At 43.1% G+C, this 17,953-nt stretch overlaps 1 protein-coding gene across 2 annotated transcripts in view; it reads right to left on the bottom strand.

The window, feature by feature from the left end:
* Window positions 1-809: 809 nt before the first annotated feature.
* LOC124382987 (protein lifeguard 3-like) overlaps window positions 810-17,953 on the bottom strand; it is a 17,724-nt gene continuing 580 nt past the window's right edge. For both annotated transcript variants that reach the window (XM_046845364.1, XM_046845363.1), the window contains exons 2-11: window positions 17,566-17,728; window positions 16,892-16,956; window positions 16,734-16,787; window positions 16,589-16,636; window positions 16,462-16,501; window positions 16,290-16,327; window positions 10,003-10,036; window positions 1,366-1,461; window positions 1,185-1,238; window positions 810-971 (exon numbers count right to left, since the gene is read on the bottom strand). In XM_046845364.1, the coding sequence (XP_046701320.1) occupies window positions 825-971; window positions 1,185-1,238; window positions 1,366-1,461; window positions 10,003-10,036; window positions 16,290-16,327; window positions 16,462-16,501; window positions 16,589-16,636; window positions 16,734-16,787; window positions 16,892-16,956; window positions 17,566-17,718 (729 nt within the window). In that variant the 5' untranslated portion in view covers window positions 17,719-17,728 and the 3' untranslated portion in view covers window positions 810-824. The remainder of the gene's footprint in view (window positions 972-1,184; window positions 1,239-1,365; window positions 1,462-10,002; window positions 10,037-16,289; window positions 16,328-16,461; window positions 16,502-16,588; window positions 16,637-16,733; window positions 16,788-16,891; window positions 16,957-17,565; window positions 17,729-17,953) is intronic.

Here is a 17,953-nt window from a genome sequence, read left to right as displayed (position 1 = left end):
CACTTTCTCCAAATCCACAAACACACAATGCAATTCCTTCTGACCTTCTCTATACTTCTCCATCAACATTCTCAAAGCAAATAATGCGTCTATGGTGCTCTTCCTCGGCATGAAACCATACTGTTGCTCACAGATGGTCACCTCTTCTCTCAGCCTGGCTTCCACTACTCTTTCCCATAACTTCATGGTGTGACTGTTCAACTTAATTCCCCTGTAGTTACTGCAGGTCTGCACATCTCCCTTATGCTTAAAGATCGATACCAGCACACTCCTTCTCCATTACTCAGGCATCTTCTCACCTTCCGGAATGTTGTTGAAAAATTTAGTAAAATCCACTGCATCTCTCCTAAACATCTTCCGCTTCACTAATATTATCCACTTCCTGGTTCACCATCTCCACATCAACCAACCTTCTCTCTTAATCGCTACAAATCATTTTCTCTTTCCTTAGTTTCGAACTTCACATACAGCTCCTCATATGTGTTTTCCTTTGCTTTAGCCACATCTCTCTTCACCTGCTGTCTAGCTACACTATCCTCTGCTAACGTATAGGGTAATATAAAAGATTTCAGGACAATTTAGAGTTAATCAAGAATTCTACATTCATTTGCCAGGCAATAATTAATAAACAAATATAAAATGTAAAACAAATAATAGAAGAAAGAACATGATCAGACATGTAACGGTAAAATTCATACAGTCCTAAAATGTAATTATTACAGTATGCATGTAAAGTAGCTTGAATTCCGGGATTCAATGCAATAAAAAAATCTGATGCTCTACAATTCAGTTTGGAACAAACAGTTCGCTTTTATTTCATTGTTTCAGACAGACAGACAGTTGGTGTCCCTCATCAGGAACCAGAAGGTCGGTGTGATTGTGTAGAGAGTCAGAGCTCCAAACAAGTACTCCTCCGGTTTTAGCTCATAAATTCGTTTCTCCAACAACAGCCAAGTGTTGTATAGCAGGAACTACACACACACACACACACACACACACACACACACATTCCCATTACTTTACATTTCCTCACAATTGTTTTATTCAGAACTGTTGCAAATACACCCTGTAACACAGAAACCCTGTAACATGCACTGTAATATGCATGCTCTGTAACACACACACACACACACACACACACACACACACACACACATACTCAGAGGGATTAAGGATGAACTCACCAGAGTGAAAAAGACGACCCCAAGAGCAGTGTACAGCATGGACAGCCACTTAATCTAAACACAGGAACGAGAAAACACTGTTACTGTGTGTTACAGTGAGTGTGTTACACCGTGTGTGTGTGTGTGTGTGTGTGTGTGTGTGTGTGTGTGTGTGTGTGTTAGGATGAGTGTTAGCACTTACATACTGAAGGGAGAGGACGATGGCTGTGATGATGCCTGTTATTAAAAGCACAATGCACAGAACACAGAACAAACCAGGACGGGAGGTGAATTCCACCTAAACACACACACACACACACACACACACACACACACACACACACACACACACACACAGACAGAGAGAGAGTTGTGCAGTCAGAAGTCATATATTACATTAGAGATTTAGCAAATTCAGTTTTATCAAGTGCCAAAGATCAACAACTTGATGTTTTTTGCCAGTGCATCAATAAACACAGCAGAAAAACTCAAGTTCAGTTTCAGTAGGAACAGTGTTGTTGAACTCCTTATTTTATCAATTCATCAAAGTCTGGAGTAAGTTTTGTTCCGAGGTGTTTGTCAGAAACTGTCGCAATTTTTAAAGAGTATCTGATTAAGCTCTCATAAGAGAAGAAGAGAGTCAATACCATGAACAAGGTCAATGTAGATAGATAGATAGATAGATAGATAGATAGATAGATAGATAGATAGATAGATAGATAGATAGATAGATAGATAGATAGATAGATAGATAGATAGATACAACTTTATTGTCATTACATAGTACAGGTACACAGCAACGAAATGCAGTTTGGCATCTACCAGAAGTGCAAAATGTAGCAGTCGTGCAAAAGTGCAGATAAAATGTAGCATATTTACAGCAAGTGATAAATATGTAAACATATGTAAAGTGAATAAATATAAAGTCAGTAACAGTGCAGAGACGTGTGGACATCAATTTAGAGTACATCAATAGTTCCGAGGATATGGTATTAAAGAGTAATGTGCAGAAGTAAAGGTTAAATTATGGCATTTTAGAATTAGCAGCTAAATAACCAGTCGACTATATATATATATATATATACAGTGCTTTGCGAAAGTATTCGGCCCCCTTGAACTTTGCGACCTTTTGCCACATTTCAGGCTTCAAACATAAAGATATGAAACTGTAATTTTTTGTGAAGAATCAACAACAAGTGGGACACAATCATGAAGTGGAATGAAATTTATTGGATATTTCAAACTTTTTTAACAAATAAAAAACTGAAAAATTGGGCGTGCAAAATTATTCAGCCCCTTTACTTTCAGTGCAGCAAACTCTCTCCAGAAGTTCAGTGAGGATCTCTGAATGATCCAATGTTGACCTAAATGACTAATGATGATAAATAGAATCCACCTGTGTGTAATCAAGTCTCCGTATAAATGCACCTGCACTGTGATAGTCTCAGAGGTCCGTTTAAAGCGCAGAGAGCATCATGAAGAACAAGGAACACACCAGGCAGGTCCGAGATACTGTTGTGGAGAAGTTTAAAGCCGGATTTGGATACAAAAAGATTTCCCAAGCTTTAAACATCCCAAGGAGCACTGTGCAAGCGATAATATTGAAATGGAAGGAGTATTAGACCACTACAAATCTACCAAGACCTGGCCATCCCTCTAAACCTTCAGCTCATACAAGGAGAAGACTGATCAGAGATGCAGCCAAGAGGCCCATGATCACTCTGGATGAACTGCAGAGATCTACAGCTGAGGTGGGAGACTCTGTCCATAGGACAACAATCAGTCGTATACTGCACAAATCTGGCCTTTATGGAAGAGTGGCAAGAAGAAAGCCATTTCTTAATGATACCCATGAAAAGTGTCGTTTAATGTTTGCCACAAGCCACCTGGGAGACCAAACATGTGGAAGGAGGTGCTCTGGTCAGATGAAACCAAAATCGAACTTTTTGGCAACAATGCAAAACATTATTGTCAGCCGACGGCGCGCGCACTTCCGGTAGTCCAACTTCCGCTTCCGGCACGACGCGGCGGCCATCTTTTGTGTGTATAAATAGACGCCGGCTCCTGTTATCCCTTGCCAGATTGTCTTTTGGCTTCGTGTATGTTTTTTTGGGACTTTCTTGCCGTTTTTTCTCTGTGGATTATTTTGCTTTCACTTTGTATGTCTCTTTTTTCCCCGGTTTTTCTGCCGGTTTTTGAGCGTTTGTTTGTTATTGTTTTCTGTGTTCTTCCGGTCTCTTCTGCCCTGCTCCTGGTTTGTTGTTTTTGTTTTTTGCCCTTTTCTGCTCTTTGTTTTTTTTCATGCTCTTGTTAAGGGAAGTGCTTTAGTTTTCGGACTGTTTTTTGCCTCTTTGTTTTTTCCCTAATTAAAACTGCCTTTTGAATTTCTCCCGCGTCCTGCATTTGGGTCCTTCCTCTCGCGCCCCTGACAGAACAATCTGGCCAACTATGGACCCCGCGGACGCACAGGATTTAAGGGAGAGTATAGACTCTTTGAAGCAAATCTGCGTCACCCATGATCGGCAGCTACGTGAGATTGGTTCGGCACTTCAAGATTACATGCAGCGCGCAGCTCAAAATCCCAGTACCTCGGCTGTAGCCACACCCGTTGCCTCACCTGCACCATCAACCGAGATGGAACCTGCTCCGGTCGTGGTTAGTTCCCGTGAACCTCACCTAACACCACCGGCACATTTCTCCGGGGAACCAGGACACTGCCGCCTCTTCCTCACTCAGTGCGGCATTATTTTTCAACTTTATCCCTCTTCTTTTCCCACCGAAGTAGCCAAGGTGGCCTATGTGATTTCCCTGCTATCAGGTCCCGCTCTCCAGTGGGCCACCGCTGAGTGGGAGAACCAGACCACCCACTGCATGTCTTTCTCCTCCTTCTCCGGTGAACTCCGGAAATTTTTTGACTCTGCCTCTCCTCGTCACGATGCGGCTCGCTTGCTGTTTTCTGCCACTCAAGGTAGGCATTCGGTGGCTGAATTTGCCGCTGAGTTCCGCACCGCTGCTACAGATAGCGGATGGAACCCCACTGCCCTCTATGACGCCTTCTATCGTGGTTTGGCTGCTGAAGTTAAAGATGAGTTAGCCGCCCGGGAATTTCCATCGGGCTTAGATGCCTCATTGCCCTCGCTACGCGAATTGACAGACGCCTGCAGGAGCGGCGTTTGGAGCACACTTCTCGGCGCTCCGATCGTCACCGCTCTCCACCGCAATACCGACGTCGAACACTCCCTTGTGACACTACTGTACCAGAACCCCACTCTCCACCCCGTCCTATGGAAATTGGCCGCCGACACCTATCCCCAAATGAAAAGGAGAGGCGTCGCTCCAGAGGCTTGTGTCTCTACTGTGGGGAGGCTGGACACATGGCGGTTTCCTGCCCAGTAAAATACCGGGCTCGTCGCTGATGGAGAGGTCCTCGCCGAGCCAAATCCTTCCTGCCTTCTCCAAACCACTCCTAGACATCCGCATTCTCTCTGGGGGACAGGAGCACCAGCTTGCGGCTTTTGTGGATTCAGGGGCAGACTCAGAGTTTCTGGATCAGGATCTAGTTCAGCAGTTGAGGATTGAGACCGAAACCTTGCCAGCCACCCTTCAAGTTCAAGCCCTCGACGGCCATCCCCTTTATCAGGCAACCTGTCGCACAAAGCCCATCCGGGTCACCATTGCCGATCAACATCAGGAGTGGCTATCCTTTTTGGTCATTTCTTCCCCTCACACCGCGGTCATGCTCGGTTATCCCTGGCTGCAGAAACACAACCCCCGCCTGGATTGGTCCACGGGTGAAGTCTTAGAGTGGGGAACCTTCTGCCATTCCCACTGTTTAGTCCAGTCATCAGCCTCTGGTTCTTTTGAGACCTTGGACCTTGACTCAATTCCCTCTGTGTATCACGACCTAGGTCAGGTATTTAGCAAGGACCGAGCTTGCTCCTTACCCCGGTCCTGGTTTTTCCCGATCCCTCTCGCCAGTCCATCGTGGAAGTCGATGCCTCTGACCTAGGGGTAGGCGCTGTACTGTCCCAAAGGGCGCTACTGAGAACAAGTTGCACCCTTGCGCCTTCTTCTCCCGCCGTCTTAACCAAGCTGAACGTAATTACCCCATTGGTGAGCGGGAGCTCCTGGCCGTCGAACTTGCCCTAGAAGAATGGCGACACTGGTTAGAGGGGGCTGAGACCCCTTTCTTGGTCTGGACTGATCACCGCAAAATGGAGTACCTACGCACTACCAAGCGCCTCAATTCTCGCCAGGCTAGCTGGGGACTTTTTTTCGGCAGGTTTAATTTCTCTCTCTCCTACCGCCCGTGATCTAAGAATGGGAAGCCTGACGGTCTTTCCAGGTTACACTCCCCTGTGGAGGAAAAAGAATCCACCTTCACATCCATACTTCCTCCTTCAGTTACCGTGCGTGCCCTGGACCTTGACCTCGAGGCTAGGGTTAAACTTTAATACTGCCGCCACTGGATTATCTCCCTTTCAGACGGTTTATAGTTATCAACCCCCTCTATTTTCTACCCAGGAGGCTGAGGCTTCCGTCCCATCTGCATTGGCTCAGTTTCGGCGCTGTCGACTCAGTTGGAGGAGGGCCCGCACTGCACTTCTTAGAGCTTCCCAAAGCCATGCTCGCTGGGCCAACCGGAGGCGCTGTCCTGCACCCCATTACCGGGTTGGTCAAAAGGTGTGGCTTTCCACTCGGGACCTTCCTCTCAAAGCTGTGTGGGCAAGCTCGCTCCGAGATTTCTGGGACCATTCCCCATCTCCAAGGTTAACCCGGTTGCTGTGCGCCTCAGACTCCCCAGGGCCCTTCGGATCCATCCTATGTTCCACGTTTCCCGGCTCCGGCCTGTCAGGGCATGTTCCTTGGTGCCCTCCGCCGGGCCCCCACCACCCGCCCGGGTCGTTGACGGGGGTCCCGCCTATACGGTGTGTCGTTTGCTCCGCTCCCGCCGTCGGGGTAAAGGCCTCCAATATCTTGTGGACTGGGAGGGCTATGGCCCGGAGGAGCGCTCTTGGGTTCCGCAGCCTCATTTCTCAGTTTCATCGGGACCATCCTGAGCAGAGTGGACGGTCGTCTGGAGCCGCCTTGGGGAGGGGGGTACTGTCAGCCGACGGCGCGCGCACTTCCGCTAACCCAACTTCCGGTAGTCCAACTTCCGCTTCCGGTGCGGCGCCGGCACGACGCGGCGGCCATCTTTTGTGTGTATAAATAGACGCCGGCTCCTGTTATCCCTTGCCAGATTGTCTTTTGGCTTCGTGTATGTTTTTTTGGGACTTTCTTGCCGTTTTTTCTCTGTGGATTATTTTGCTTTCACTTTGTATGTCTCTTTTTCCCCGGTTTTTCTGCCGGTTTTTGGACGTTTGTTTGTTATTGTTTTCTGTGTTCTTCCGGTCTCTTCTGCCCTGCTCCTGGTTTGTTGTTTTTGTTTTTTGCCCTTTTCTGCTCTTTGTTTTTTTTCATGCTCTTGTTAAGGGAAGTGCTTTAGTTTTCGGATTGTTTTTTGCCTCTTTGTTTTTTCCCTAATTAAAGACTGCCTTTTGAATTTCTCCCGCGTCCTGCATTTGGGTCCTTCCTCTCACGTCCCTGACAGTTATGTTTGGCATAAAAGCAACACAGCTCATCACCCTGAAAACACCATCCCCACTGTCAAACATGGTGGTGGCAGCATCATGGTTTGGGCCTGCTTTTCTTCAGCAGGGACAGGGAAGATGGGTAAAATTGATGGAAAGATGGATGGAGCCAAATACAGGACCATTCTGGAAGAAAACCTGATGGAGTCTGCAAAAGACCTGAGACTGGGACGGAGATTTGTCTTCCAACAAGACAATGATCCAAAACATAAAGCAAAATCTACAATGGAATGGTTCACAAATAAACATATCCAGGTGTTAGAATGGCCAAGTCAAAGTCCAGACCTGAATCCAATCGAGAATCTGTGGAAAGAACTGAAAACTGCTGTTCACAAATGCTCTCCATCCAACCTCACTGAGCTCGAGCTGTTTTGCAAGGAGGAATGGGCAAAAATTTCAGTCTCTCGATGTGCAAAACTGATAGAGACATACCCCAAGTGACTTACAGCTGTAATCGCAGCAAAAGGTGCCACTACAAAGTATTAACTTAAGGGGGCTGAATAATTTTGCACGCCCAACTTTTCAGTTTTTTATTTGTTAAAAAAGTTTGAAATATCCAATAAATTTCGTTCCACTTCATGATCGTGTCCCACTTGTTGTTGATTCTTCACAAAAAAATACAGTTTTATATCTTTATGTTTGAAGCCTGAAATGTGGCAAAAGGTCGCAAAGTTCAAGGGGGCCGAATACTTTCGCAAGGCACTGTATATATATATAAATATGAAGCATATGTACAGTGAATAAATATAAGGCAGTAACAGTGCAGAGATGTGTGGACATCATTAGGAAGTACAGGAATGGTTCTTAAGGCTATGGCATTGAAGAGTAATTAGCAAGTCGAATAAACAGTCTACTATATATATATATATATATATATATATATATATATATATATATATATATATATATATATATATATATATAAATATATACACACAGGTTATATACACAAATGAATTAAATGTTTGGCAGAATGTACAGTAATGATATAAAGATAATAGATAAAATTAGTGCAGATGTAATGAGTAATAAAAAATATGTAGTATGTACATGTATTGTACAGAGGTTATATACAGTGTTTCATTTTGTTTTGTTTTGTAGTGATTAGCGGTGGAGTGTAGAGTTCAGTAGTGTGATGGTGGATGGAAAAAAGCTGTCCCTGAACCTGCTGGTTCTGGTGTGTAAGTTCCTGTATCTCCTTCGTGATGGAAGGAGGTTAAACAGTTTATGACTGGGATGTGAAGAGTCTTTGATAATGTTGTGAGCTCTGCGCAGACATCTTCTGTGGTGAAGGTGTTCAATGGCAGGTAGTTGGGTGCCAGTGATGCATTGGGCGGTTTTGACCACCCTTTGCAGGGCTTTACATTCACACACAGTAGAGCCTCCGTACCATACAGTGATGGAGTTGTTCAGGATGCTCTCAATGATGCAGGGGTAGAAACTCGTTAAAATCCCAGGGGACAGATGAGATTTCTTGAGACTTCTCAAGAAGTACAGGCGTTGTTGTGCTTTTTTAACCAGAGCTGAAGTGTTCTGCTGCCAGGACAGATCATCAGAGATGTGAACTCCCAGGAACTAAAAGCTGGAGACTCGTTCTACCTCAGTTCCATTGATGTTGACTGGTAGATGTCTCCTTCTGTTGGATTTCCGAAAGTCCACAATGAGCTCTTTGGTCTTTGTGGCGTTGAGGGTCAGGTTGTTGTTTGCACACCATGCTGTCAGATTATGAATCTCTTTCCTTTAGGCCGATTCGTCGTTGTTGTCAATCTGGCCAACCACGGTGGTGTCATCTGCATACTTGATGAAGATGTTGGAGTTATACAGAGGAGCACAATCGTGGGTGAACAGGGAGTAGAGCAGAGGGCTCAGAACACAGCCCTGCGGTATGCCAGTGTTCAGAATGAGGGTTGAGGATACCTGGTTTCCCAACCTGACAAATTGAGGTCTGTTGGTGAGAAAGTCCAGAATCCATCGGCAAGTGGAAGTGCAGATACCCAGTTCACTGAGCTTAGTGATCAGTACAGTGGTAACAGAGCTAAAGTCAATGAACAGCATTCTGATGTAGGTGTTGCTTTTATCCAGGTGGGTGAGAGCAGAATGAAGAGCTGGGGAAACTGCATCCTCTGTTGACCTGTTCGGGCGATAGGCAAACTGGTGTGGGTCCAGTGTAGGTGGTAGGCCCACAGTGAGGTGATTCAGTACCAGTTTCTCAAAGCACTTCTCAGCAATGGGGTGAGTGCAACTGGGTGAAAGTCATTCAGGCATTTAGCAGCTGAGTGCTTAGGCACTGGTATGATAGTAGTGGTCTTCAGGCATGTTGGTACCGTGGCTTGGGCCAATGACAGGTTGAAAATGTCAAAAACCTGTGCCATTTGTCCAGCGCATGCTCTGAGAACACGTCCCTGTATGCCATCCAGGCCAGCTGCCTTTCGTGCATCCACTCTGCTGAACACTGAATAGACGTCCGTTGTTGAGAGTGAAAGTGGGCTGTGAGCAGTAGAAGAGTCCGTGGTTGTTGTGTAATGTCCTGTGCTTGGTCAAAATGAGCAAAAAAGTGATTGAGCTCGTCCGGTTGGAAGGCACTGCTGGTTGGTTGAGTTCGAGCTGTAGGTTTGTAGTCTGTGATGGTCTGGATGCCTTTCCACATGTGTCTGGGGTCAGAGTTGTGGAAGTGCTCTTCTATGTGGAGTTTGAATGTGAGTGTAGCTGAAGTGCGCCATCTTTAGGGGAAATGTGGGCATTACAGGGGAAAGGTAAATGGAACAATGTTTACCCGTACCTATTTTAATAGAATTTGGTCACGTTCGGCGGGCCGGATTAATAAACCCAACAGGCCATGTGTGGCCCGCGGGCCGTTGTTTGCCCATGTCTGCCCTAACACATGTTGGAGATGAGGGTTGTGGTGTGTTTGTGTGTGTTGGGGTGGGGTGGGGGGGATTGTGCTACATGTTTATGATATTGGGGTATAATGGGGGGGCAGACTGAGGGGTTACAGGGTGACTCAGGGGTTCAGTGTCAGGAACAGTCTGGGTGGGTTTTTACCAGCAGGAAATGAATGTTTGAAGAGGGACAGGTGGCCATTGTAAGGTGAGAAAATGGTTTCATTCGATAAGGAGAACAAAGGTGTGTTTTCAGAGCCCCTGTCTGATCTTTACCTTGGTCTGAAACTGAACACTGTAATGGCCACACACCACCACCATCATTACCATAAACAAGAACACGGTCTTCGTCTCAAAATAACTAAAATCAAAGAAACAGGAGGGTGAGGTTTAATACATGTTAAACTGCTCAATAACACCAGCATCAAATTCAGTTGTGTTTTACACACACACACACACACACACACACACACACACACACACACACACTTTATTGTAGTGAAAGTGAAGTGTAAGAGGACTGTAATAGTACAGTAAGAATACGGTGAGAGTGCTGTAAGAAAACTGTAATAGAACAGTAAGAGAAGAGAAAGAATATTGTAGGAGTGCTGTATACAGGAGGAAGACAGCAGGAGGATGGTATGAGTAAAGAAAGAGTACAGCATGAGATCAGTATGAGTGCAGAAAGAGTTCTGTATTTCTGTACTCATAATGTAGTCTTACTATACACTTTCAGTACTCATACAGTACTCATACAGTACACAAACAGTACTCCTATTGTACTAATACAGTACTCATACAGTACTCCTATATTGCACATACAGTACTCATACAGTACTTATACAGTACACATACAGTACTCACAGTACTCATATAGTACTCATACAGTACTAATACAGTACTCCTATAGTACACATACAATACTCACATAGTACTCATACAGTTTTAATACAGTACTCCTATAGTACACATACAGTACTCATACAGTACTCCTATAGTGCACATACAGTACTCACATAGTACTCATACAGTATTAATACAGTACTCCTATAGTGCACATACAGTACTCATACAGTACTCCTATAGTGCACATACAGTACTCACATTACTCATATAGTACTCATACAGTACTAATACAGTACTCCTATAGTACTCATACAGTACTCATACAGTACTCCTATAGTGCACATACAGTACTATTGTACACATATAGTACTCACAGTACTCCTTTAGTACACATTCAGTACTCACAGTATTAATACAGTACTCCTATAGTACACATACAGTACTCATACAGTACTCCTATAGTACACAGACAGTACTCCTATAGTACACATACAGTACTCACAGTACTAATACAGTACTCATACAATACTCCTATAGTACACATACAGTACTCATACAGTACTCATACAGTATTCTTACAGTACTCAAAGTACTAATACAGTACTCATACAGTATTCCTATAATACACATACAGTATTTAAACAGTACTCCTATAGTACGCATACAGTACTCTTATGGTACTCCTATACTACACTTACAGTACTCACTGTATAAATACTGTAAGAGTACTCTATAAATACTGCATAAATACTGTAAGTGTATTGTATAAGTACTGTATAAATGCTCTGAGTACTGTATAAATATTCCCCGAGTACTATATGAATACTGTATGAGTACTTAACAAATACTGTATAAATACTATAAGAGTACTTTATAAATACTGTTTAAATAATCTAAGTACTGCATAAATTCTGTATAAACAATGTAAGAGTATTGTATACTAAATGTTCTACGAGTACTATATAAATACTGTGTAAATGTTGCAAGTGTGCTGTATAAACATTGTAACACTGTGTATTGTAAAACAAGGTAAGTGCATTGTGTAAATACTGTATAAACACTAAGATTACTGTATAAATATTGTTAGAGTACTGTAAAAATAGTGTATAAATACTCAACAAATAATGTATAAATACTGTAAGAGTACTGTATAAACACTAAAAACAAGGTAAGTGCATTGTATAAATACTGTATAAATACTCTGAGTACTGTATAAACACTGTATAAACAATGTAAGAGCATTGTAAAAAATACTGTAAGAGGACTATATAAATACTGTATAAATACTATGAGTACTGTATAAACACTGTATAAATACTCTATGAATAATGTATAAATACTCTATGAATACTGTATAAACACTGTATAAATACTGTAACAGTACTGTATTTATACAGTACTGTTACAGTATTTATACAGTGTTTATACAGTCCTCATAGAGTATTTATACAGTGTTTATGCAATATTTATACAGTACTCAGATTATTTATACAGTACTCATAGAGAATTTACACAGTATTTATATAGAGTTTATACAGTATTCATAGAGTACTACATAAATACTGTATAAACACTGTATATATGTAGTACTTATGAATACTGTATAAATAATCTGAATACTGTATAAATACTGCATAAACACTGTATAAATACTCTATTAGAACTGTATAAACACTATAAATATTCTATGAATACTGTATAAACACTATATGCAGTAAATACTGTAAGAGTACTGTATAAATCTACTTCTTTTGGCTGCTCCCATTAGGGGGCGCCACAGCGGATCATCCGTCTCCATACCCCCCTGTCCTCTACATCTGCCTCTTTTACACCAACTACCTGCATGTCTTCCCTCACCACATCCATAAACCTCCTCCTTGGTCTTCCTCTTTTCCTCCTACCCGGTGGCTCCATCCTCAGCATTCTCCTACTAATATACCCCATGTCCCTCCTCTGCACATGTCCAAACCATCTCAATTTCACCTCCCTTACCTTGTCTCCAAACGTCCTACATCCATAACCCTAACCCCAATCCCTCTAATAAACTAATTTCTAATCCTGTCCATCGTCGTCACTCCCAACGAAAACCTCAACATCTTCAGCTCTGCTACCTCCAGCTTCACCTCCTGTCTCAATGACACTGTCTCTAAACCATAGAGCACTGTCTCTAAACCCTGCCTGCACTCTTTTCTTCACTTCTCTAACACACTCTCCATTACTTTGCACTGTTGACCCCAGGTACCTGAACTCCTCCACCTTCTCCACCTCTTCTCCCTGCAACTGCACCCCTCCACTGCCCTCCCTCTCATTCACACACATGTACTCTGTCTTACTCCTACTGACTTTCATTCCTCTTCTCTCCAGTGCATATCTCCACCTCTTCAGGCTCTTCTCCACCTGCTCACTACTCTCACCACTAATCACAATATCATCTGCAAACATCATAGTCCAGGGAGACTCCTGTTTGACCTCGTCCGTCAGCCTGTCCATCACCACTGCAAACAGGAAAGGGCTCAGGGCCGATCCTTGATGCAATCCAACCTTCACCCTGAACCAGTCTGTCATTCCTACTGCAAACTTCTCTAACACACTCTCCATTACTTTGCACTGTTGACCCCAGGTACCTGAACTCCTCCACCTTCTCCACCTCTTCTCCTGCAACTGCACCCTCCACTGCCCTCCTCTCATTCACACACATGTACTCTGTCTTACTCCTACTGACTTTCATTCCTCTTCTCTCCAGTGCATATCTCCACCTCTTCAGGCTCTTCTCCACCTGCTCACTACTCTCACCACTAATCACAATATCATCTGCAAACATCATAGTCCAGGGAGACTCCTGTTTGACCTCGTCCGTCAGCCTGTCCATCACCACTGCAAACAGGAAAGGGCTCAGGGCCGATCCTTGATGCAATCCAACCTTCACCCTGAACCAGTCTGTCATTCCTACTGCAAACTTCACTGCTGTCACACTGTCCTCATACATGTCCTGCACCACCCGCACATACTTCTCTGACACACCAGACTTCCTCATACGGTACTACAACTCCTCTCTTGGCATCCTGTCGTACGCTTTCTCTAAATCCACAAACACACAATGCAACTCCTTTTGACCTTCTCTATACTTCTCATCAATATTCTCAAAGCAAATAATGCGTCTGTGCTGCTCTTCCTTGCCATGAAACCATACTGTTGCTCACAGATGGTCACCTCTTCTCTAAGCCTGGCTTCCACTACTCTTTCCCATAACATCATGGTGTGACTGATCAACTTTATTCCCCTGTAGTTACTGCAGGTCTGCACATCTCCCTTATGCTTAAAGATCAGTACCAGCACACTCCTTCTCCATTCCTCAGGCATCCTCCCACCTTCCAGAATCTTGTTAAAAACTCCACTGCCATCTCTTCTAAACATCTCCACGCTTCTACCGGTATGTCATCTGGTCCAACTAACTTTCCACTCTTCATCCTCTTAATCGCTGCTCTCACTTCCTCCTTACTAATCCTATCCGCATCTTGCTTTACCATCTCCACATCATCCAACCTTCTTTCTCTCTCTCATTTTCCTCATTCATCAGCTGCTCAAAATACTCCCTCCATCTTCTCAACACGCTCTCCTCACTAGTCAACACATTTCCATCTCCATCCTTTATTGCTCTAACTTGCAGCACATCCTTCCCAGCTCGGTCCCTCTGCCTGGCCAATCGGTACAAATCTTTTTCATTCCTTAGTGTACAACTTCTCTTACAGCTCCTCATATGCCTTTTCCTTGGCTTTCGCCAGATCCCTTTTTACCTGCTGCCGCATCTCCTTCTACTCCTGGATTCTTTTCTTATCACTCTGTCGATCCCACTTCTGTTTTGCCAACCTCTTTCCCCTAATGCTCTCCTGCACTTCCTCATTCCACCACCACATCTCCTTGTCTTGCTTTCTATTTCCAGATGTCACACCAAGTACTTTTCTTGCTGCCTCCCTCATCACTCCTACAGTAAACCTCACACTACACTCTTTCTCCTTCAGCTTCCACCATCTTGTTCTTCTTTCAGTCCTCACTCTCCTCCTCTTCTTCTTCACCTCCAAAACATTCTACAGACCACCATCCGATGCTACACTATTCCCCGCCAACACCTTACAGTCTCCAATCTCCTTCAGGTTGCATCTCCTGTATAGAACATAGTCCACCTGTGTGCACCTTCCTCCACTCTTATAGGTCACCCTATGATCATCCTTCTTCTTAAAATACGTATTCCACCACCATCTGCCCTTCCACATTCCTCTCCTTTAGGCCATACCTACCATCACCTCCTCATCACCTCTGTTCCCTTCACCTACATGCCCATTAAAGTCTGCACCAATCACCAATCTTTCATTTCTAGGTACACCATCTACCACTTCATCTAATTCACTCCAGAATTTATCCTCCATCTCACAGCCAACTTGTGGAGCATAAGCACTGATGACATTTATTATCATCCCTTCAACTTCCACCTTCACGATCATCACTCTATCAGAAACTCTCTTCACCTCCACTACACTCTTACTGTACTCCTCCTTTAGAATCACTCCTACACCATTTCTCTTTCCATCCACACTGTAAGATATCCTTGATCACTAGTCCTAGATTAGGTTGACCCAAGAACACTCAGTCTTTATCCTCTCTTCATATGCTTATGCTGTGAGAAAACCCAAACTGTCACCTTTTGGTATGGCTAACCTGCGTTTTGTTGCTTCTGCTAAACGAATAACATATGTTATATATATGTATCTTGTTGCCATTAGCAGGAAGCATTAACAGGAATTCTGCTGTATGCTTCTAGAATAACCTTTTTGTATGTTTCTGTTGACCATACCTTCCCCGTGCACGTAGGAGAACAAAGATCGAGAGGAAAGGCTGAATTCGGGGGTATTCTGTCCCGGGGACAGATGGCAATCATGCCCAAGCGGCAGAGGATAAAACACTTCCTTACACACACCATGATAGAACAGTTTAAACACCTCCAATGTTCCTGCTCTTACTCCCTTTCCACTTGGTCTCCTGAACACACAACATCTCTACCTTTCTCCTCTCCATCATATCAGCTCCCTCTCTCCCTTTACCAGTCATAGTACCAACATTTAAAGTACCAAGTAAGAGTACTGTATAAATACTGTATATAAATACTCTATAAATACTGTGTAAATACTGTAAGAGTGCTGTATAAACACTGTATATAAACACTCTATAAATACTGTAAGAGTATTGTATAAATACTGTGTAAATACTCTGAGTGCTGTATAAATACTCTGAGTACTGTATAAATACTGTATAAACACTGTAAGAGTGCTGTATAAATACTCTGAGTACTGTATAAATACTGTATAAACACTGTGAGTATTTAAGGATTTGGGGTGCAGGATGTAATAAAATCTCAGTGTGTATTTCACCAAACTTCACATATAAAGTGTGAACACCGCGTAACCAACCGCCTTTTACACCACATTTATCTGATCAGCTGAGATGTGTTTGGTGTTTGATTTTTTCTTCTAGTGTTTCAGCTGTGATTCATTTTATTTCAGTGTTATTTTTATAGAGTTTAACAATAAACACTTCCAAAAGCAGCTTTACAGAAATAAAGATTATAAAATACACATTTATACGTCAGTGTTTATAATTCAGACTCAGGTGAGAGGGCGTGGCCTAGAGTTTGAAAGTGGAGCTGTATAGTGTACTGTGTGTGTGTGTGTGTGTGTGTGTGTGTGTGTGTGTGTGTGTGTGTGTGTGTGTCTAACCTCGATGTTGTTCCAGCCACAAAGCACATGGCGAGAGTCTGTGGGAGAGAGAAGTGAAATTAACCGTCTACATTTCATCCTCTACACTCGTTTATCAGAGAAGACAAGAACAATGCAGTTATAAATATTTTGGCTAAAATGTTGTAGATTCTGGTGTCATTTACACACTTACAAATATGATCAGGAGAATCAGGTTCCCAGGAAATCCTCTCCTGTGATAGAAAGAAGAGTAGAAACAGTTACACTGAGTGTTTTAGTGCACACATTACTGAACACAGCAGATTACAGGATCTACTCACCTCATAACATCAATGACTGACAACTCATAAATGATAAGAAAAATTAAGCTGTGGAGAGAAACACCTTCATCATCATCATCATCATCATCATCATCATGTTTTATTTTGTGTCTGTAATTAACATGGATAAATAACCAGAACTCACACAGACGCCCAGTAAACCACAGGATTCCGGATGATGAAGAGATGCACTGAAGGGCTGTAGGACATAAACACACGTGTTATGTGTGTGTGTGTGTGTGTGTGTGTGTGTGTGTGTGTGTGTGTGTGTGTGTGTTTATTCTGTAAATGGATGACACTCACATGAACGTGAACACCGCGACGATTGAGGTTGTCACTAACAGCTGCAACGCCAGAATCAGATAAACCTGCAACATGACGACAAACAGCATCTTATAGAATAATGTACACGCTGTGGACAAAAGTATTGGGACACCCAACTTTTCCAGACGTATGAGTTTCTTCTCCAAACTGTTCTCACAAAGTCTGAGGTACACAACTGTATGGGACGTCTTTTTTTTCTTCACTTGAACCAGGAGACCCAAAACCTGTTCCAGCATGACAATGTTCCTGTGCACAAAGCAGCTTCATGAAGATCTGCTTCACATGGGTTGGAGTGGAAGATCTCCTGCTACAGAGCTCCAACCCTATACATTTAGATGGATGGATAAATCAATAAATAACAGATTGGCAAGGAACATTCAGTGATAGTATGAGGATGAAACCTTTTCAGGAACCCATCCTCTTGGTAACACCGACTGTCCAGGACTCTTTAAATGATCACAAATTTCCACAAAATCTAGTGGAACATCTTCCCAGAAGAGTGGAGGTTATTATTAGAACAGGAAATGGACACTATTAAATTCACATAGCAATCGTATGGTCAGGTGTCCACATACTTTTGGCTCTATAGTGTATCTGAATACATTCTAAATCCTTATTAGAACATTTCCTCAGTACAAAATCACACGTCTCACCTTTCTGATGAACGCATGGCGAATAATTTTATTTTCCCACAATGCACTGGGGTTAGTGGGTGGAACTCCTGCTCCTGCTTCAGGTAACTCAGGTGTGGGGTAGGTGTGAGGGGTGGAGGGAGAACTGCCCCACTGATGTAGTGACTTAGACATGATGATGATGCTGTGAAATATAAAACATTCTTTTAGAACATCTATCAATCAATAAACCAATTAATTAATCATTATCTAAATAAAAATATTGAGACAAGAGTCTCTCAAACCCTACCATTCACTTTCATTACAAAATAAATAAATGAATAAATAAATAATGCAGGAGAGAAAATATGCAATAAAGATGTATGAGGACATTAATTTTATATTGAGTAATAAAATAAGTGTTTAAAAT

This window comes from Silurus meridionalis, chromosome 3 (genome assembly GCF_014805685.1).
Source record: "Silurus meridionalis isolate SWU-2019-XX chromosome 3, ASM1480568v1, whole genome shotgun sequence".
Lineage (NCBI taxonomy): Eukaryota > Metazoa > Chordata > Actinopteri > Siluriformes > Siluridae > Silurus > Silurus meridionalis.
This window is presented reverse-complemented; position numbering and strand designations above follow the sequence as displayed.